Source organism: Stigmatopora nigra, chromosome 16 (genome assembly GCF_051989575.1).
Source record: "Stigmatopora nigra isolate UIUO_SnigA chromosome 16, RoL_Snig_1.1, whole genome shotgun sequence".
Classification (NCBI taxonomy): Eukaryota; Metazoa; Chordata; class Actinopteri; order Syngnathiformes; family Syngnathidae; genus Stigmatopora; species Stigmatopora nigra.
In genome coordinates, this window is record NC_135523.1 from 9,616,368 (window position 1) to 9,637,729 (window position 21,362).

The 21,362-nt window shown below is 39.1% G+C and overlaps 2 protein-coding genes across 3 annotated transcripts; one reads left to right on the forward strand and one right to left on the reverse strand.

Annotated features, from left to right (window-relative positions):
• The first annotated feature begins 1,156 nt into the window (after positions 1 to 1,156).
• On the forward strand, positions 1,157 to 7,246 carry pdia4 (protein disulfide isomerase family A, member 4). 2 transcript variants are annotated; one of them, XM_077735843.1, is made up of 10 exons: positions 1,157 to 1,457; positions 1,702 to 1,876; positions 2,903 to 3,108; positions 3,231 to 3,369; positions 4,416 to 4,621; positions 4,690 to 4,848; positions 4,993 to 5,144; positions 5,594 to 5,750; positions 5,815 to 6,048; positions 6,645 to 7,246. In XM_077735843.1, exons 1-10 carry the CDS (start codon positions 1,382 to 1,384, stop codon positions 7,058 to 7,060), a joined length of 1,920 nt encoding a protein of 639 aa, XP_077591969.1. In that variant the 5' UTR covers positions 1,157 to 1,381; the 3' UTR covers positions 7,061 to 7,246. The 2 variants fall into 2 exon arrangements, with proteins under 2 accessions (XP_077591969.1, XP_077591968.1); XM_077735842.1 differs by having other exon boundaries at positions 1,157 to 1,455; positions 1,697 to 1,876.
• On the reverse strand, positions 7,247 to 20,877 carry LOC144209498 (alanine aminotransferase 2-like). Its single transcript, XM_077735844.1, has 12 exons — positions 20,721 to 20,877; positions 20,477 to 20,644; positions 12,302 to 12,391; positions 12,085 to 12,193; positions 11,814 to 11,947; positions 10,130 to 10,373; positions 9,599 to 9,678; positions 9,002 to 9,138; positions 8,603 to 8,777; positions 7,873 to 8,028; positions 7,695 to 7,807; positions 7,247 to 7,613 (listed from the first exon to the last, which is right to left on the reverse strand). The coding sequence occupies exons 2-12, from the start codon at positions 20,621 to 20,623 to the stop codon at positions 7,523 to 7,525; spliced, it is 1,476 nt and encodes a 491-aa protein (XP_077591970.1). The 5' UTR covers positions 20,624 to 20,644; positions 20,721 to 20,877; the 3' UTR covers positions 7,247 to 7,522.
• Between the last annotated feature and the right edge of the window lie 485 nt (positions 20,878 to 21,362).

Here is a 21,362-nt window from a genome sequence, read left to right on the forward strand (position 1 = left end):
ATCTTTTCAAAATAAAATAACGGATAAAGAAATGCATTTACATTTTGGAGGATTTCATAACTTGGATCTTTTTCATATCTCGAGGCACTCATTTACATATAAACATCTTTTGTGACCTAAAAATGTCTCACCTAGAGGCATTTGTAAGTATGGGTTATGACTGTACTTAAAAAAAAAAATCATGATATTTTACCACCTGATGGTGCCGTGGTTCTTTTGCACTCGGTCTTCCAGATTGATTGTAAGCGTGAGTGGTTGCCCATTTCACCGTGCCCTGCAATTGTCTGGCAATTAATCGGGGTGTCCCCCGCCTGCTGGCTTGGATAGGCTCCAGCACCCCCCACAGCCCTTGTAAGGATAAGTGGCATGAATTAATGATATTCTATCTGCGATTTGTTGGCAACCATTTTAAGGTGTACCTGCCAAATGCCCGTTATTTGCTGGGATGGTTGCCAGCATCCTAAAATAATGGATGAATAAATTTTTAAAGCCCAGCGGCTGAGTGGTAACTGCACAGTGGGAGACCTGGGTTCAAATCCAGGTCGGTCCACCTGTGTAGAGTTTGCGTGTTCTCCTCAGGCCTGCAGGATTTTTCTTCGGATACTTCAGTTTCCTCCCACATTCCAAAGACATGCATGATAGGCTGATTGGACACTCGAAATATCCCCTCGGTATGAGTGTGAGCGTGAATGGTTGTTTGTCTCATTATGCCCTTCCATTGGCTGGCCACCAATTCAGGGTGTCCCCTACCTTTGGCCTGAAGTCAGCTGGGATAGGCATCAGCACCCCCGCGACCCTAGTGAGGCTAAAGCGCTTCAGAAAATGAGATTAGATGAGATGAGACATTTTAATTCATAAATACATATACTTATCACAACACTATTTTCAATTGTAATATTTCCCACTGTAAGAAAACATTTTATGAATACGTTTTTCTGCCCATTGAACTTTGTCCAGTAATGCAACACACGTTCGTTTACATGTAATTCAATATATTACGCATTTGAAGGGTTCATTGTTTCGAGAGGAAGATCATAAGTAATAATAAAAACAGACCTGTCCAATTGCAAGCGTTTACGTTTCTTGCTCTTCGTTGAGTGGCGGCTTACGATTGGACAAACGGCGGCAGTTTTGGCCAATCAGATTCTGGCAAGTCAGACAAGTTGCAGACAGCGCTGCACAGGAGGAAGCGTTCTAACAAACGCTGTGATTAGCGGACTGATTATTAGCTTGTGTGAAATCACAAAGCTAAAGGCTGCCCCGCGGCAATCAATTTTGGCTCGACCTGGAGTAAATACATTTTGTGACATTCAAACAAACATTTTCCATTCAAAATATTGAATAGTTATTAACCAGGCAAGGTAACAACCCTCTTTGGACGATGAGGAAGACAGCGTTACTGCTTATTGTGCTCCTCGGTGTGTCTTATCTTATGATTGAATGCAGAAGTGAAGATGGTGAGTTTAAAAACATAATATTACTATTCATTATCATGTTACATCAACGATGCTTGCCTGTTCAACCTAGGACAAATACAATTGGCAAGTTGCTGGAAATGTTAGCAAGCTAACGTCCAGAATCAGTTAAACTTTAGCATGCTTAAAATTTGTCACAATATGGTTTCTTATCATTTTGGAGCATAGTTAGTTAGTATTCGTGGCGTCAAATAACATGTAATGATTGGCCTGCTTTGCCCTGAAGGATACGAGGAGCTTGCAAACGACGAGGAAGAGGAAAGTGATGAAGTGGAGGAAGATGACGATGATAACGACACGGAGGTTAAAGAAGAGAATGGTGTGCTGGTTCTCACCGATGCCAACTTTGACACCTTCATAGAGGACAAAGACACTGTGCTCGTCGAATTCTATGCGCCATGGTAACTTGAAAACTTCATTTTATGGGCTATTCAAATACACAGTAGGCCAATGTTCTGCAGATTGTTGTAAACAAAAAAAACATCAAATTACAGAAATACCTTGAGTTACGAGCTTAATGTGTTTCATGACCGAGTTCGTATGTTGATTTACTCTCATCTCAAATCAACTTTTCACATAGAAATGAATTTCATACAAATTAATTCGTTACCACCCCCTGAAAAAAACACCAAAAAACAAGATATTGCAATGGAAAAACATTTTTATTTCTTTGTATTTGCCATCGAATAAGTGAGTAACTAATAAGTAGTGGTTGTGATGTTCAATACTAAAACGAGAAATTAGTCAGTACAATGCGGAGTGCGGGAGGAGAGACTTTTGGCGCAGCAATGCGCTCGTAACATAACAAACGAATTTAAATGAACTTGGATTACGATACAAACACACAATCTAACCTTTCCACTAAAATAATTCTAATGTTTACATCTTTTTTTAACCTTTTTCTTCCGGGTTGGCTCATTTTTTCCTAACCTCGCCTTTGAGCTGGAGTTTTTAAAAGGACCTATCGAGAGCTGCTTGCTTTTGTCTTTCCTTCAAAATTTTGCACCCAAATCTCCTCAAAATAGGATAACACATGACCACTTGCAAACATTTGAGTATCTCTTTTCCATGAAATCACAAAACTTGCCACTTCGCTAAGATGTCTTTGATATCTCCTCCTATGGCGTCTCCTCTTCCACCTCCTCCTCGCTACTGAGCTTCCATAATGCTCCCCCCATTGTTTGAAGGTATCGTTACACGAGGGAGTTGCGGCGGGAAAGACGGTGCAATGCTGTTCCCATCAGCAGCCTCTAGTGTCTCGGCCACCAGGCTGTCTTGTATGCTCGTATCTCAAAAATTGTCTCGTATCTCAAGGCAAATATTTGCTCGGAATTTTACCTGTATCTCAAATTCCTCGTATGTCGGGGCACTCGTATGTCAAGGTATTACTGTAGTTGTTTTGTTAAAGTGCTGCCCTTTTATTGTAGGTGTGGCCACTGTAAACAGTTTGCGCCAGAGTATGAGAAGATCGCGCAAACCCTGAAGGAGAATGATCCTCCCATCCCAGTCGCTAAAGTGGATGCCACAGAGGCAAAGGACGTAGGAAGCCGATTTGACGTGTCTGGTTATCCCACCATCAAGATCTTGAAAAGAGGTGAAGCTGTGGACTACGATGGAGACAGGACTGAGAAGGGTATTATGATTATTTATCTAAGCGTATGACTCTCAATAGCATGATTGTTGGATGGGTATGCATGCTGCTACCATCATAGTCACTTTTATAGTAGATAACTCTCCTCTTTTTCTTCTTTGAAGCTATCGTTGAGCGTGTTCTTCAGATTGCTCAACCTGACTGGAAGTCCCCACCCGAAGCTACACTGGTGCTCACCAAAGACAACTTTGATAAGACTGTCAATAATGCTGAAATTATCCTGGTGGAATTCTATGCGCCTTGGTAAGTTCTCAACTACTGTCCGAGCTGTCTGTCAAGTCTTATACAGTGGTACCTCTACTTAAGAAATTAATTAGTTCCAAGACTTTTTTCGTAACTTGAAAATTTTGTAAGTAGATGTGTACTTTATTTGTAAATTCCTTAATTCGTTCCACGGTCCTCACACAACTGCCAACTCAAACCTTTAAAATTGGTCAGTGTCACAATTTCGTATGAAAGATGCAAGGAAACACAAAAGATAGAGGGAAAATTATAAGGCGTGTGTGTGTGTCTCTCTCATTTGCATAAACATTTCGTAACCTGAAACTTTCATGTCTAGAGGCATTCGTAAGTAGAGGTATGACTATTTCAAGGCAAAATGTTTTTTAAATTTTTCAATTTTCTTTTTTTTAATTTAAGATAGGTAAGATTGGTAACCAATTCGTGTTTGCCTTTGTCTTAAATGAACTGGGATTCAATTAAACTAAAGTCCAGAAATTATTTAATGTAATGTTAAAGTAATACAATAAGGCCTAGGCAAAATAAAAAAGTGTGAAATGGAAGACACAAATTTGGCATCATGTCAAAATTAGCATTATTTAGCATAATAATTCAGCAATTAGCATTATTTATCAGTCGTTTGTACTGTTATCAATTGTATATATTAAGCTTCTTAAGGTGTGTAAATTTATGTATGTATGTTGAAGTGCATGCAAGCTTGTATGTTTAACTATGTAAGAAGATATACGGATGTTTGTTTAACTTTCCTTAAGTAAAAAGGATAGGGAGTAGGCCTAGGCGTTACAACAAAAATGTATCCCGATATTTATTTATTTTCACTGGTCGATATTGATAATTATCACTAACTGTCACACCGTTTGTCTTTCAAATATGAAACTTCAAACTTCTGTGAATACGGAAATCAATTAGTTTCCTGATTATCCAATGAAGACTATTTCTCATGAATCCAGTGTCATTTAAAAGCTTTTTAAATTCCACTGTTGTACTTTTCACATTCAGAAATTTGTCTTTGGAATAACTCATCGCTATGTCTGCGTTGTCATGTGCAGGTGTGGACACTGTAAACGTTTGGCCCCTGAGTACGAGAAGGCAGCTCAGGAGTTGAGCCAGCGTTCGCCGCCCATCCTACTCGCCAAAGTGGACGCCACCGTGGAGAGCGAGGTTGCCTCCCGCTTTGACGTCACTGGGTATCCCACACTCAAGATATTCCGGAAGGGCAAAATTTTTGACTACAACGGGCCTAGAGAGAGGCATGGTACGCGTTGTCCATTGCTTGTGGGACAACCGACTTAGACTAGCGTCAAGCTTCAGCTTTGTCTCTAGGCATTGTGGAGTACATGGCCGAGCAAGCGGGGCCCCCCTCCAAACAGTTGCATCTAACTAAACAAGTCCAGGAATTACTCAAAGATGGCGACGACGCAGTCATCGTGGGTGTCTTCTCCAGTGAACAGGATGCGGTGTATGAGGTCTACATCGAAGCTTGTAAGTAGGGGTGCTATCATTGTATACGATCTCAGTGGAATAAAAACTGGGGTAGAATGTCACGTAACTGCTTTTATAGTGTGTTTTCCACAATTGGGACCTGTTGATTACCTTGCATTTGAACTACAACCCCCTTCACGGCAGGTAACTCACTCAGGGAAGACTTCACTTTCCGTCACACCTTCAGTGCTGAGGTGGCCAAGCTGCTTAAAGCGTCTGTTGGTCAGGTGGTCATCGCTCAGCCCGAAAAGTTTCGGTCGAAATATGAGCCAGCCTCGCACACTCTTCTAGTAAAGGTACTGGCTTTTTGCTTGTTTTGCATGTATATCTTTTGTTGATGATCTGGGATAGCTGGCATTCTGAATTCTTATTGTTGTTATTAATGGCAGGCTATGATTTCGGTTATTCAAACGTAAATGAATGAGAAAATAGATTAAAAACGGTACATTCGTTTTTTCTTAATGTTTCTATGAAAAAATAATTGGAACTACAAAATACAAGATAAGATCATATTTAAGTATCAACACCACGATGCTCCTATTGGTGCATTTGGGACTCAGCTCTCAAACTAGCGATGTCCATATTTTACCTCACAACTTAGCAGAGAGCCATATGCGCCAATCCAAAGAGCCACGTGTGGTCCCCAAGCCATAGGTTCCCTATCTCTGGCTTATAGAAATCAATGCAGCAAACAAATTTGAATTGACAGTGTGTGTACAGCTCATGTTTTTCCTGTACCTTCCAGGACACTACATTGGTTTTGGATGTGCAAGACTTTTTTAAGAAGCATGTAACTCCACTAGTGGGCCACAGAAAGCCAAGCAATGATGCCAAACGCTACACCAAGAGGCCGCTCGTGGTCGCGTACTATGGAGTTGACTTTAGCTTCGACTACAGAAAAGGTATATTGCCCCATGATTCACTCTTATGCGTGGCATCACATTAAAACAAGCATCATGTGATCAGCCACACAGTTCTGGAGATCCAAAGTGCTGGAGGTGGCCCAGGACTTCCCCGAGTACACATTTGCCATTGCTGATGAGGAAGACTATGCGGATGAGCTGAAGAATCTGGGATTGAGTGAAAGCGGCGAGGACGTTAACGTTGCGATTCTGGCTGAAGCTGGCAAAAAGTTTGCCATGGAGCCTGATGAGTTTGACGCCGACTTGCTGAGGGACTTTGTTATGGCCTTCAAGAAGGGTGAGGAGTGTTTTTCTTCCCTGTAGAGTGGTACCTCGAGATACGAGCTTAATGTGTTCCCGGGATAGGTTGTATTTCCAATTTCTCGTAACTCAAACGTTTCCCATAGAAATTAACTAAAACCCCCCAAAAATTGTCTCCTATCTCAAGATGAATACAGTGTTCCCTCGGTCATCGAGGTTAATGGGGACCGGGACCACCCGCGATAAGTGAATTTCCGCTAAGTAGGGATTTCCCTTCAAAAATTCTTAATTTGAATTTAATTTAAAAAAAAAATATATATATATATATATATATACTTTTTGCTATTTACCCCCCTGCATACTGTACACCATATAGAATACGGGTAGAGAGTGAAATTCATGTTATAACAAAGAAAAACAGTAAAATATGTTGTCTCAATGTAATATTTGTATTTTTATTTTTTCCCCCCAAAAAATCCGCGAAGCTCTGAGTCCGCGGTGGCTGAGCCGCGAAGTAGCGAGGGAACACTATATTTGCTCAAAATTTTATTCGTAGCAAATTGCTCGTAAGTCGAGGGACCACTGTACTAGTGACATAATTGCTGGTAAAGATTATACTGTGTGTATCAACAGGAAAGCTGAAGCCCATCATTAAGTCCCAGCCAGTGCCAAAGAACAATAAAGGACCAGTGAAGGTTGTGGTGGGAAAGACCTTCGATGAGATCGTCATGGACAACAAGAAGGATGTTCTCGTCGAGTTTTACGCTCCTTGGTGTGGACATTGTAAAAAAATGGAGCCCGATTACTTGGCGCTGGCCAAGAAGTACAGGGACGAGAAGAACCTGGTGATAGCCAAGATGGACGCCACCGCGAACGACATCCCCAACGACAAGTACAAAGCGGAAGGTTTCCCAACAATATACTTTGCGCCGAGCGACAGCAAACACGAGCCTGTCAAATTTGAAGGTGGTGACAGAACAGTGGATGGCTTGAGCAAGTTTTTGGAAGAGCATGCCACAAAGCTATCACAAAAGCGAGATGAGCTTTGAAAAGAGCATCTAGAACTCAAACTATGACATGAGGAGTCCAGGACAAGGCGAAAAGGTGAGGGGAAGTAAGCATCAGTGTAAAAGCGTTACTGAGTACATTCATTTGTTGATTTTTTTTCCCCCCCACTTGTCTGGATAGCATGAGTGCTCTTGAGGTATTTTTAAATAAAACAAGTGACTCATAAATGTTGCACATATAAAAAATGTTATTACTAAAATGTTTTAATTACATTTAAAAGTGCATTGCTACATTTCAGTTGGCACCTTTTCATCAGACGCACTGGTCAATTTTTTTTAAAGACGGCTAGAATAGTGTTTGGTAAAGTGCGTCATGCATTATAAACTATAATTTGACACATTCTATTCTAGAAAAATCCAAAATATGGACGGTTGCTAAATTAAACTCTTGAAGCTTGTCTTATACAGGTAAAGGCACCTCTAATCTAAGGCATTTTAGGATGGTTAAGAAAACTCTTTAGTAAAGCGTTGGTGAAAGGCACTGATTTTTTGCAGCACAATCTTCAACTTGTCAGTTGGCGGTAAGATAGTCATCCTAAACAGAGGAAGATGTGTTTTTTTTTTGTCAAAATATATAATTTTACACATGTATAAGTCACTGAGTGAAAGTGCTAACCTGAAATGGAAAGTGCCTTCCCTCTGCCCAAAGCCGCTGCCTGGCACTAGGCAGATGCCCTCCTCCTCCAGCAGCCTCATACAGTAATACATATCCGGCACTAAGCCTGCCTCCTGTTAACGTTAAGTCAGGAAAGGGTTAGGTAAAACAAATACACTGTGTCAAATTATGTACTCACCTTGGCCTGGTCGATTGCCTTCTGAGTTAGTTTGATTTGTGGGAAAGTGTACATGGCGCCCTGCACGGGGTTACACGTGATCCCGGGTACTGTGTTGAAAATCTGTTCAGTCAGGCTTGCCTTCTCTGCCAAAGCGTCCAATACTGCAGTCCGCTCCTGTGTGGATATGAGTCGTTAATGGGGAAAATGTGTGAGCAGGGGAATGTTTTCCAACTTGATCTTTAATTTTATTGGATTTATAGTGGAGTAGACTTCAGTTTATGTATTGAGTTTGTCACCCTCTCCTGGCCAGTAGAGGTATGGGCTGATTGACAGTGGGGAATTAATTGATCACTAAAATTAAATTTATTATTTTACTTTTAAAATTCTTTAAATAAGAACTAAAACAGGCAATTTTAAGAGTACAGCTTAGATGCCGAGGTGGTCAATATGCGATAAAACTGGTACTTTTCTGTGCATATCATTCAGTTACTACCTATTTGGAGTCTTTAAAGACTCAAATATTGATGCCACATGTCCATTTTATTGTAGATTTTAAACTACTCTATACATTACTATTGATCTGCTGTAGTAATGCTGCATTACAGTGCTAGGATAATTTCCCCATCTCACAAAAACAATTGCAAGTTTTCACATGCTAATGGGTTACTGTGTGCTTAATTAATGTATTTTGTTCTTTTTAATATGCATGGCAAATGCACGTGCATTTTTTGAGAATATATTTTCAGACCTTCATAAATGTAGTGTAGGATGGTTCATCAGGCTGAGGGGGATTCACCACCAGGTCAAGTAGAGCCTGTCCAGGGACGGGCGGACATAGGCGTACTGACACCAGCTTGACAAGTTGGGCCTTCACCGCTGGGTCCATGTTTATAACCTCCATATAGCCTCCACGGAATCCACACCTGAGAAAAGGGGGAGAAGAAGCTTATGTTGGATGTTCCAGTTGAACAAATGTGAAGTAAGAGAACAACTAAAACCTAGTCAAGAACACAAGATTAGTTTCATTTTTTGGAATCAACCATATTGATTTCTGTGTGTAGTTATATTATAGAAAAGACACATTTTGATAGGTATCTCAAAGTTTCTGATAAAATCTGTTGGGGGTATTCTTTCTGTACTAACTCACTCTCCCATGTAGCATTTGGAAGTAGAATGGAAGGAGGCCATCTCTACGGTACTTGAATATTCCGGTCCCATCTCAAATAGCACCTTTTTAAATGAGTGAAACTGGCATCCTTTTGCATACACATTGTCTTGGTAGACCTAAAAACAAGATGACAAACGATTTATTTCTTCATTAACCCAAAAAGGCAATTACTACAATGTATTTCAACACAACACAAAATGATGTTTCACAATTGGAGAATGTTGATTTTGAGGCATTTCGGCTTCACTTCCCATTAATTCACAAGTCACTTCCAGCCAATGGTAGTGATTTATTGACTATTGACGGTATTAACGTGCATGAATATAGATTGTATGGGTTCTATTTCCTGTTAATAGAAGCAAACAATTATGTGTTTATAGGTTCATGTTCAATATCAATGAAAACCAGCAGGGAGTTTTTTGTTGTTGGAGTATTAGAATTCCATAGAGACCAATATAATTAATTTTGCCAAATTTAAAATCTGGCCCATCAATGTCAATGGGGTATATTGAAAGGTTTTGGGTAAAGATTGAAAAAAACAACAACAAATAAATAGAATTATGATTTTGGATTTACTTCATCAGCCATCAGGAAGAGACGCTCCTCTTTTGCAAATTGGATTACATCTTCGATGCACTGCCTACTCTGGACTTGACCTACAACACAGGATACACAAATCGGTTAAATGTGAAGCTGGATGTTTTTGCCCTAAAAGTTGATTGAGAAAGATCCAGGTATTTAGAGTAATCCCTCGATCATGGCGGTTAATGTAGACCAGACATCCCTGCGATAAACGAAAAAGTACGGAGACGCGTCACCCCTCTAAAAAATATATACATATATATATATATGTTTTTAATTCAGTGCCGAGTTTTCAAAGCCAGCGGAGGACAGGGGATTGACTTCCTCTTGCGAGTTTCAGCAAACATTTAATTAAAAAGAACCGAAGAAAAAAAAACTGCGATGTAGTGAAGCCGCGGTATTCGAGGGATTACTGTTAAGACTTACAGTATACCCAATATACTGTTTGGACACATTGGCGCGATGGACGGACAACCTGTTATCCACATGGAGCTGTGGATCTCCAATTTGAAATATGTCACACACCTGTGGGATTTCCTGGGTTGATGATGCAAAGCACACGGGGATCGCAGTGCTCTCTGGCTGCGTGGAGCGACCTGCGCAATTCGGCAACATCCAGGCTCCAACATTTCTCCTCATCCAGGTAGTAACTAATCTGAACAGCACCCAGATCCGCGATGGCGGCCGAGTACAAAGGATACTGGGGGATGGAGATCATCACTCCCGTTCGTGTACGTCCCTCGCCGCTCACCATCAATTTCAGCATGGTCTATGATTTTGAGGAGAGGGGAAGAAGAGTAAGAGTTGGGCTTGATTTGAGTAGCTCTTTTAGAGGATTAGGCTTCTTAATCATAAAGCAATATTTGTCAAAAAAACTTTTGGGGTGGAGAGGGGGATCTCTGGTGAATTTTCAATATATTGCATTTCATTACAAAATGCAGCAGCAAAAAAAAAAAAAAAAAAAGAATTTCCTTGGCCAGAAACCTAAAAAATCTAAATGTCTGTCATTTTAAGAATATACAGTCAACATTTAAAAAAACAATAACAACATAAGGCACAAGAACAAAAAAAATGAGTGGCCATTAGTGTTTTTTTTTTTAAATTAAAATCAAGGTATCTTTTTTAGTTGATTTGGTTTTAAATGTAATTATTTAATGAAATTTCTCTATTTTAGTAGCCAGCAGCCTGGCTAATGTGTGCATCCGTGTGATAGGTGTACAGGAAAACTAGTTTTTTTTTTTAACATGTGGTCTCGTTTTCTGAACCGCGTTATCCACACTAAGGTCGTGGGGGGTGCTGCAACCTATCCCAGCAGACTTCAGGCCAGAGGCAGGGAACACCCAGAATTGGTGGCCAGCCAATCGCAGGGCACAAGGAGACAAACAACCATTCACGCTCACACTCATACCTAGGGGCAATTTAGAGTGCTCACCCAGCCTACCTTGAACGTATTTGGGTTGTGGGAGAAAACCGAAAAATGGCTCTCATACCACGTTTTTGCCAAAATTAGTACATTTCAATCTTGTCTAACTCTATTAAACCACTAGTTATTTGTTACTATTTGTTCCAATATCCTGTTTTGGGTGTTTTATCAGAGGGTAGGAATGAATTAATTTGTTTTTAGTTCATTTCTATGGGAAACGTTCATTTGAGTTACTACTAAATCGACATATGAGCTCTATCCCGGAACGAATTAAGATCGTATCTCGAGGTACCACTGTATTTATTTACTTATTTGGGTCTAAAATGTATTTTCCCGTGTCTGTGTTCTTACCCTCTAGATACTGATACAGTGAATTCCCCGAGTTCGGCATGAATAAAGTTATCTAATCTAATTTCAATTTTCTGTTAATTTTAGAGTGCTCAATATAAGTAGAAAGGGGATTAGATTAACCTAAATCCTCTTTCAGATGCAAGAAATTTCCAACAATTTAGCCTTTTTCTATCCTCTAGTCATGACATTACTAGACAAGTGTTTCAATACCTTTGTTCAAGTCGTAATTCAGTAGCCAAATGTTCCCTAACATTGGCAAAAAGCCCACAGACGTAGGACACAAATGTGCAAAGTCCAGCAGGGTAAAAAATTAACCGCCGTTGAAGGGCAATGATTGATTGTGCTGTAATGTGCTTCAGCACAGAAGCCAACAACAGAATGTGATTAAATAATCACTTTAACTGGGAGAGTCCCATAAAGCTGATGACTTCATACCACGATGGCATCACTGGCGCCAGTAGACAGGAAGATATTATCCGGATTGGACGGGATCCCACCATCTCTCTTCTCGATGTAGCATGCCACGTCCTGACGGATACACTCAATGCCCTGGCTATTGCTGTAGGCACCTAAAATGGAAAATTAGCTTAAGTCTTTCGATGAATTCGAGTGTACTTCATGAGCATTTGAGTAAATTATTAATGAGAGAAGACATGGTGGAGCAAACAGTTAACTGAGTTGTGTGTGTGTGTGTGTGTTTTCTGACCTATACTGCGGCCTCCGCAGCCTTGGAGAATCCGCTGTGCACGTTGCTTGGCATCCTCGGGAAATGTGGGGTCCTTTAGAAGTTCAGGATAAGCACATAATGCCAGAACCTTTGCCAAGACAAAGAAAATGTTAATTCTTTACAAATACATTTAGCCTACTTTGATCAAGTTATACAATCATTAAAAGATGTTCATTCTCAAATGCAGTGGTCAAACCTGTCTGAGAAATGTGATGGGCTTCTGGCCCATGGCATGGGCATCACCTATGTTGGCTTTGATGACTTCAGTGAAAGGTTTGGTGGCACCCTGGATTGAAAATACAACAAAGTTATTCACAGAAAGGGATGTCTTTAGTACTTAAAGTACAATAGAATGCTCCAAAAATCCAATATTTTTTATTAATAACATGTTGGATTGCATAAAATGGCACAGCCTCAAATTTCAGTGACTTGTAAAGGCACATAAAATATTAGAATAAATATTCTTGGTGGAAATGTTCCTATCTCGCTTTAATTTTTGGAGTAGTTAAAGTTGCTTAGTGTTAAATTTCACTGCATTGCAGGAATTTTTGTCCTGTAAATTTTCTGACATTTTCAGAGTTACTGATTTTTTTATGAAATTGTTGATGATTTTTTTTTTAACTCAAATTCTATACTAAGCGGTCATTTCACTTTTAGGAAATACATTTTGGCATTTAGCTTCTTAGGTCTTAGATTTGACACTTGTGCAGTAGACACTTTAAAGAGTCATTACATGTGGAGGAATCAATTTTAATTTATGTATTTTTATAAATCTCAGAATTGGATAGCTTTCAAAATCATAAATGCCATCACAGCAGAGGCACTTAGCATTAATGAATTGAATGCTGTGATGGCTGCACTTTTATGGATGAAAAGTGAAGACTTAACATTGGCCAAGACACCACACAGACAAGACATTTGTCGGCGGATCATGGAGCTGCATGTAAATCACCTCAAACCCATTGGCATTCCGATGTGAACTACATTTAGTCCCACAGATGATCTTCTACCAACAGTAAAGCTTCCTAAATACTCTCAGAAAGCACAGTTGGCAGTAAGCTGAGACAACTTGTGGTTTAGTCTAACAACATTTTGACATTCTTGTGTCTTTTAAACTTCATTTTCCTCCCTGTTCAAGTCAGTCACATCCACTTAGCATTGATCTTGTGCTTGTACTTTATTCATTGCACTAATTAAACCTCACAAGCTCTGTTTGGTTCTTGCTTGTCTGCCTTTTGTTGTCAACATACAGCAGCTGCTGACATTCATCAGATGATGCAATATGACAATGAACTTGTGTAACTGTTTTGACATGTGGCAGCCTAAAAGGACTTTGTTAAAATCATTATATGACATACTTACTTGGAGTCATGCAATTCGAAGAAGGCTATTATGAGACAGCTAAATGTTGTGTCATATTGTATTACTGTAGTATTTGGGAAGAAATGGAAAAAAAACAGGCTGCATAACTCTAATACATTTTGGCCTGCTTTTACGTGTGGCTTTCACTTTAAGTTTAAGTACAAATTTCACATCACCAACAGTGGATAAAGCCAGATTCTAACTAGTACTGTATCATCCCAGAAAATGGATCTACAATTGAATTGATTGGTTGCCTCGTTTTCCTTATTATTGCATTTTCTCAAGCAACAAAGAGGTTGCTGTTTATAGTGGTCTCGGAAAGGGGCCACCAGACTCTGATTACACAGTGCAGACCTGCGAAGTCAGGAGGCAGGCCAGAGAAGCAGGAAACAACGTTGCTTACTTTACATTTTCGTACGTCTTACTAAGCACCTTTCAGACTGTGACACAATGTGTCCATAATAACATAACTTTGCTTGCTTTCATTTCACTGTCAATGTATCATAAAAATGTGCTTGACAAATCTGATGACACTCATCTGGGCTTTGTTTTAGCCGGGTCACAATCATATCCAAACAAGTGCACAACAAATCTGCTGAGCTATCTTTAAAACTTTTTGAGTCAGAGAACTGGCAGGAAACCCTCTTTCAACTGACAAGTTCAGGATCCTCACACTCATGATCGGATGAAAAGTGTTTTTTTCCCAACATGTGGCTCTGCAGTGTTAAGAAGAAGCCTTAGAATATTCAAAGTCCATATCCATGCAGCATTAAATCTATATATAGTGGTACCTCTATTCACGAATGTCGCTAAATACAAAATATTCAGGTTATAAAACCCTCAAAAAGGTAAAATTTGTTTGATTATACAAAATAATCGCATAATCCCCCAAAATAATCAAACACCCCAAATATATGTATTCATATATTTCAGAAACACTTATTTATTTATATTTAATTATTCATGAATTTACGTCTTTATTTATGAATGTATTTATTTATATTACTCATTTATCTATTTATTTATATTACTTATTTATCTATTTATTTGTATTACTTATTTATCTATTTATTTGTATTACTTATGTATCTATTTATTTGTATTACTTATGTATCTATTTATTTGTATTACTTATTTATCTATTTATTTGTATTACTTATTTATCTATTTATTTGTATTACTTATTTATCTATTTATTTATATTACTTATTTATCTATTTATTTATATTACTTATTTATCTATTTATTTATATTACCTATTTATCTATTTATTTATATTACTTATTTATCTATTTATTTATATTACTTATTTATCTATTTATTTATATTACTTATTTATCTATTATTTCTTTTACCTATCTATTTATGTCTGAAATGTCCTTTCCTGTGTCTGTATTCTCACCCTCTTGCTACTGTAACAATGAAATTTCCCGAACGGGATGAAAAGTTATCCAATCCAATCCAAATGTAAAATGTAAATACAAATCCTGTATGCTGTATTTTGAAATTGGCATGATAGCATTGCTTTCCCATTGGCGATCGACCAACCCCTCGCATGCCTTCCATTGGCTAGGCCGCTAGGAGGACCCGGGTCTCCATGATGCTGTTTGTATGCCTTCGAGCATTGTTCATCATCATGGAATTCAAAACTGTTTCATGATTTTTTTCCCAATTTTCTTATGGCAATTTATTCTTTATTTTTCATTTTAAGCCTATTTCATAATTTTAAGTTGTCAAGTTGTGTTTACGAGTTTGTTCGTATGATTTTTCAATTGCTAAATGTTTTCCTTTACCTCATATTTATGCATTTCCCCTTCAATAACATTAGAAAATGTATTTGCCCGTGTTTGTTATTCCTTTTAATTGCTTCATAATACATTTTCTTTTTTCTCTATTTTGTGTTTCTTGCATCTTTCATAAAATTGGTACACTCGGATCATTTTTAAAGGGTTTAGTTGGTAGTGTAATGAGGACCATGGAACGGATTACAGGTAAAATGTACTTAGGTAACAATCCAAGTTACAAAACCACTTATGAAACAAATTAATTTCATAAGTGAAGGTACTATGAAGACCCAAATAATAGTAGGCACTGGAATAATAGTAGGGAGTGGAAAATGAATTAATAATAGTAGGCAGCGGAATAATAGTACTACTACTACTACTACTACTACTAATATTCATTATTTTTGGAATTTTCCACTCCCTACTATTATTCCAGTGCCTACTATTATTCGGGTCTTCATAGTAACACTCTAAAACCCCCAACTGAGAACCATAAGGATCAATGACTGCTTTTTCTGAAGCTCCGTACTGAGAAGCAAAAAATGGACACTGCTGAGCCTCACTGGAATAACGTTGTCCTGTGGGGTGGAGAGAGCAGAGCTAAGCCAGTGAAACAAAAAGAGGCCAGAGAATGTTCACTCGTTTCTTATGTAATAACTTTGTGTGATAAACCAGATCCTACTGTAGAAGCCTGGACTGTGCACGCAGTCTTTTGAGGTTTAAGATTTAGTGTTCTTAAAGGAAGAAAGACTGCAGGGGGTGTTCTATTACAGCACTTAAATTACATGCAGGAATGCTTATGCTCCACACACCACTGTGGATCAATATAAGCACAAGAGAAAGTAATACGAGATGTTTGCACTTGTGTGGAAACATCACTTTGGACTTTAGTCTATGTACGTCAGTGATATACAAAGCAAAAACCTAGGAAAATCAGTCATTAATGACCCTAAACTAATCGGAGCAGTACAAATATTGACTGTAAGACTGTGAAATTACACAAGAGCTATCAGTTAGTCTTTGTTAACAGGAACTAGGGCCTTTAGGTAATCTATAGGATTCCTACATATACATTTCAGCCCTCAAACATTTGACTTTGTAATTCTTATCTTGTAAATCGAATGTCTGATTGTTCTCTACTAAGGGTGGCTAACAAGTTAGATACAAAGAGCAAAAAAAAATTGAGTCAAAGAACTTTCCAAAACAGGCACACAGACACAAACACAAAAACAAAATTATCCACCATAACACTTTCTTACCCTTACAAAACGTGTTCATTTTTTTCCCAATGGGACCTGATGAATTTGAATGTGTTTAAAAAAGGAATAAAAATAAGACAAACAAGGCAAAGAGCCACATGATCTACAAAATACCCTGAATCCTTGGCCCGCCGATCGCAGAGCACAAGGAGACGGACAACCATGTACACTCAAACCCATACCTAGGGGCAAGTAAGAGTGTCCAAATCAGCCTGTCATGCATGTTTTTGGAATGTGGGAGGAAACTGGAGTACCTGGAGGAAACCCACGCACGAGAACATGAAAACTCCAGACAGGTGGACCGACCTGGAGTTGAATCCAGAACCTCAGCGCTGTGAGACCGACACACTAACTACTTGGGCCACTGGGCGGCCTGATTGGTGATTCATGGCTTCTATTGTCAATCAAAACACACCAGATAATGGCATCTTCTGGGGAGGTCAATGGGGCTACAAGCTTACATTCAGTGCTATGACACCTCCATCTATCTCCCTTCTGTCACACTGTACAGGTTTAAAGAGCAGCAAATGTATCAGCAGGCCTGAGATCAAAGCTGAGCTAAACACATTTATCTGATGTTTGGAACCTAAAGGTAGTGCTGAATTATTGGGCAAATTGTATTTCTAAAGATTAAATGTATTATTGAACAACAACCATGTTCTTAAAGAACCCAAAAGACGAACTAATATCAAAGCTGAATATTTTGGGAAATTGGGGTTTAAGTTAGTACATTTTATTTAGCATTTATTTTCACCAGGGAATCCAATACAACAGCTAAAAATTCACAAATATTCATTTCTAACATTTAAATACAAATCAGGGACCAATATGGCCAACTTTCTTTGAAAGGACAATCGAAACGCCTGCTGTACATGGATTCTGTCAGTGTTTTGATCTGTTCACGATCAACATTGAGTGAGGCAGCAACCACAGCCTGCCAGACACCGATTAAAGATGTCTATTCTTTTCCCTCCTTGCGAATCTCACATTTGATGAGGGACAACAGGTTCTATTTGGTGTTCAGATCAAGTGAATACAAAAGGCATTTGATTATTTTTTCTTCATTAGGCACTTTCTTGCCAGCCACACTGTGGAGTACTTGAATGCAGTGTGGTGGAGCATTATCCAACCTAAAAATCATGTTTTTCTTGAAAGATGCTGACTTCTTCCCGTACCACTGCTTGAAGATGTCTTCCAGAAACTGGCAGTAGGACTGGGAGCTGAGTTTGAGTCCATCCTCAACCAGAAAACACCCAACCGGCTCATCTTTGATGATACCAGGCCATCCCAGTAACCTAACCACGACTGGGACATTTGTGTTGTCTGCCAGGATTGCACCGTTTTTTGGTTTAGGCTGACACGGTGCTCCCCTGTCAGACCTGGTGGTCCTATACCACACATGGAGCCTGGGCTTGCTTTGGCCTCCACAGTTTCCTTTTAGTGCACCAGTTTGTTATCTCTGACACCAGTCACTAAGCACCAGTCCGTCAGAGGAATAAATATTAACATTTTCATTCTCATCTACAGAAGGAACTGTTGATTTTCAAGTATGGAGATTGAGTCAGCAGGAATTTTGCCTAATCTGTCAACACTGCCCCACCTACACATCACACACTTACTCTGGTTCTTTTTATAGGGCAGCAAAGTGTTGGAGCTCAAACGAACAAAAGAGCAGCGGAGTTGTTTTTATTCGGAGTCCAAAGTTTATTTTCCTTTAGATAATGCATGAATAAATTTTGCAAACCGTGCGTGGAGATGCGCGATAAAACGATAACGATAATTATAGTGAAATATTTTTTGTCATCGATAATGTTTAAATGTTTTGATATAAATTAAAAAATGTTAAACTGCTATTGCAATTACACCACCTGACCACCACAGAGAACGGGGGGGCTGTTGCGAGGTGAACGCTAGTTCCAGACCAATACTCAGAAGAAGGGCATGATGAGGAAATGTGTTTTTAGCATGTTAGTAATAAAGGCTAACACAAAGCATGAAAACAAATGGACAATAACAGCCAAAATAAGCGAGTACGAGATGCAGGACAACACCGAGCTGACCCATTAAAAGATCCAAGTGAATTTTCCCTAACATTATCTTCTTTTTCTTTTTAAATGCCTCGTAAAACCTGGGTTCCTGGGTTCAAATCCACGTCATGTCCATCTGTGTGGAGTTTGTATGTTTTCCCTTGGCTTGCGTGGTTTTCCTCTGGGTATTCCGGTTTCCTCCCACATTCCAAAAACATGCATGCTAGGCTGATTGGACAATCTAAATTGCCCTTAGGTATGTGTGTGCGTGGCTGTCTGTCTCCTCGTGCCCTGCGATTGGCTGGCCACCGATTCAGGGTGTCCCCCACCTCTGACCCGGAGTCAGATGGGATAGGCTACAATAACCCACGCGACCCTGATGAGGATAAAGCGGTTCAGAAAATGACATGAGAAATTTATTTAGTTAATCACAGAAGTTTGAAGTTTCAAATTTGAAAAAAAGTAGTTATTGTGATAATTATTGATATCAACAGACTTTTTTTTTTGCCTAATCCGTCAACACTGCCCCAGCATCATCCATGGGTTTATAAAATGTTCCAATTGCCCTGGATGTCAGTGAAGAGGACGTGCTATGGGAGGAGCCAGAAGATGGGAGCGAGGACAGTGACACTGAGTTTAGCGAGGCAGAGGATTTTTATGAGGAGTTATGTTCTGACCTGACAGATCTCAGTTACTCTCAAGTTTAAATCAGTTTGCATTTATTTTATTGCAATGTTTTTCTTTATTTAGATTTGTTTCAAGACTTGCATATATTGTTAGCATTTCTTAGTGTTGTAATAATGTTCTGTTTAAAAATTATATTCGGTGTTAAAAAAAGTATTTTTAAATTTGAGTCTTGAAAAAGAGTGGTGTCGTTTTATAATCGGGCTTGTCTTGTTTTCGGGTCAATAAAATAGACGCTTGAAAAATGGCTCTCATACCACGTTTTTGCCAAAATTAGTAAATCATTTCAATCTTGTCCAACTCCAAAATTTAGATTCATTCATTAATTTTCTGCAGATTTGATCAGTTTTTCCTGTTAACCCATAATAAAATCAAAAATGAACCAAACTATATGAATGTTTTTGTGACAAAGAATCACTCTATCAGAGAAAAATCTAAGTTGTAGAAATAAGTGGAAACTCAAGAGAGCCATGACATTATGTTGTTAATAAGTGTATGTAAACTTTTGACCAAAACTGTATGTATGGGAACCTGGTAGGGGACACCCTGAATTGGCGCTCAGCCAATCGCAGAGCACGAGTCCTAGTAGAGAGTGTCTTCCACTTATGAGTTTCAGCGTGGCTTTTCACATTTTTATGAACTTAAAAATATATATAATTGTTTTAAAAATAATTAAAATCACAAAGTAGTAAATTTCCAATAAATCAAAAGGTGATAATCCCAAAACTGAATGCCAGCAAATACACCAGGGGTGCTCAACTCTGGTCCTGGAGAGCCTCTATCCAGTCAGTTTTTCATATCTCCCTCCTCTAACGCACCTGAATCAAATGATCAACTCATCAGCAGCTGTCCAGAAGCTTCATACCGATCCCGATTATTTGATTCCGGTGTGTTGGTGGAGGGAGACATGGGAATCACACTGGATAGAGGCTCTCGGGGACCGGACCTGGCAACCCGTGATATACACTATATATGGATTAAAAACAATTTTTGTTTTTAAAACTTCAGCACTTTCCTTAGGCAGTATAGTGATTGACAACGAGGTGCTCCGATTTAGGTTAATTACGTCACCGTTGGAACGGAATTCTCATAACACGAGGACACTCCACGGTCTTGCACGGTTCTGGTTTCACGTAAAATACAAGTGTATATTACCTTCACTCACTGTAGCAAACAATAAGAACGAGGAAACAACAGAGACTAAATTATTTTCTATTCAGAGTTACTTGCAGGCATTCTGTTCACACTGAATTACCTCTCTAAGCTCTTTCTCGAGCTTCACCGCCCGCTGCACAATCGCTCCCCGAACCGCGTATTCCACCCGCTTGATGTTAGGGTTCATGGTGTCCAAAGTAAGCACTTTCCCCCGGACAGAAGCCCCGTTGACCTCCGCTTGAGACATTTTTGCACCGCCGCTCGCTACCTGAAAGCAAAGATAGAAGCTGCATGCAACAAACCGAAAACGTGCTCACAAAGAGACTTGATAAACGTTTGTTTACCAGTGATAAAAAGCGGCGTAGTCTTCTCAGTCTTCCGAGTTTCAAGTGACAGTTGAGCTAGTTGCCTTCTCGTATCATACACATTCACGCGCGTACGCGTGTACGCGCACACGCACACGTGCCTTTGCCAGCCTGACGTCTATACAAACTTTTGCGTGGCACGTGACGCTGTCATATATGTTGGAAAACAGACACATTTTAAAATAGTAAGCTAAAAATAAGCGAGTAGGCAATTTTGAGATGAAAAAAAAGTTGATTTTCTATAGCATGGTTTTCCAATGCAACATCAGATGATGTAATCAACGTATACTATGGCACTGGCAGTGGTATGCCGTCAGGGCCTTCAAAGCCTTCTCTGCTGTCCGAAGAAATATCATATCACATAGTGTTAATTATATTTTGTCATGAATATTTATTAAATAATTCCAAGTTGTCTGTTAGCTTCCTTTCATTGCTTTTCCTCCTGGTTGCACTGCTTTCTCAACACTAAAAAAATATATGTTGGTGTATATACATATATTTTAAAGTTAAGCTTAGACTCGGCACTGAAAAAAATGTATGTATATATTTTTAAAGTTCATAAAAGTGTGAAAATCCACATTGACACTCGCAAGCGCAAGCCACTCCTCTGTTTTACGCTTG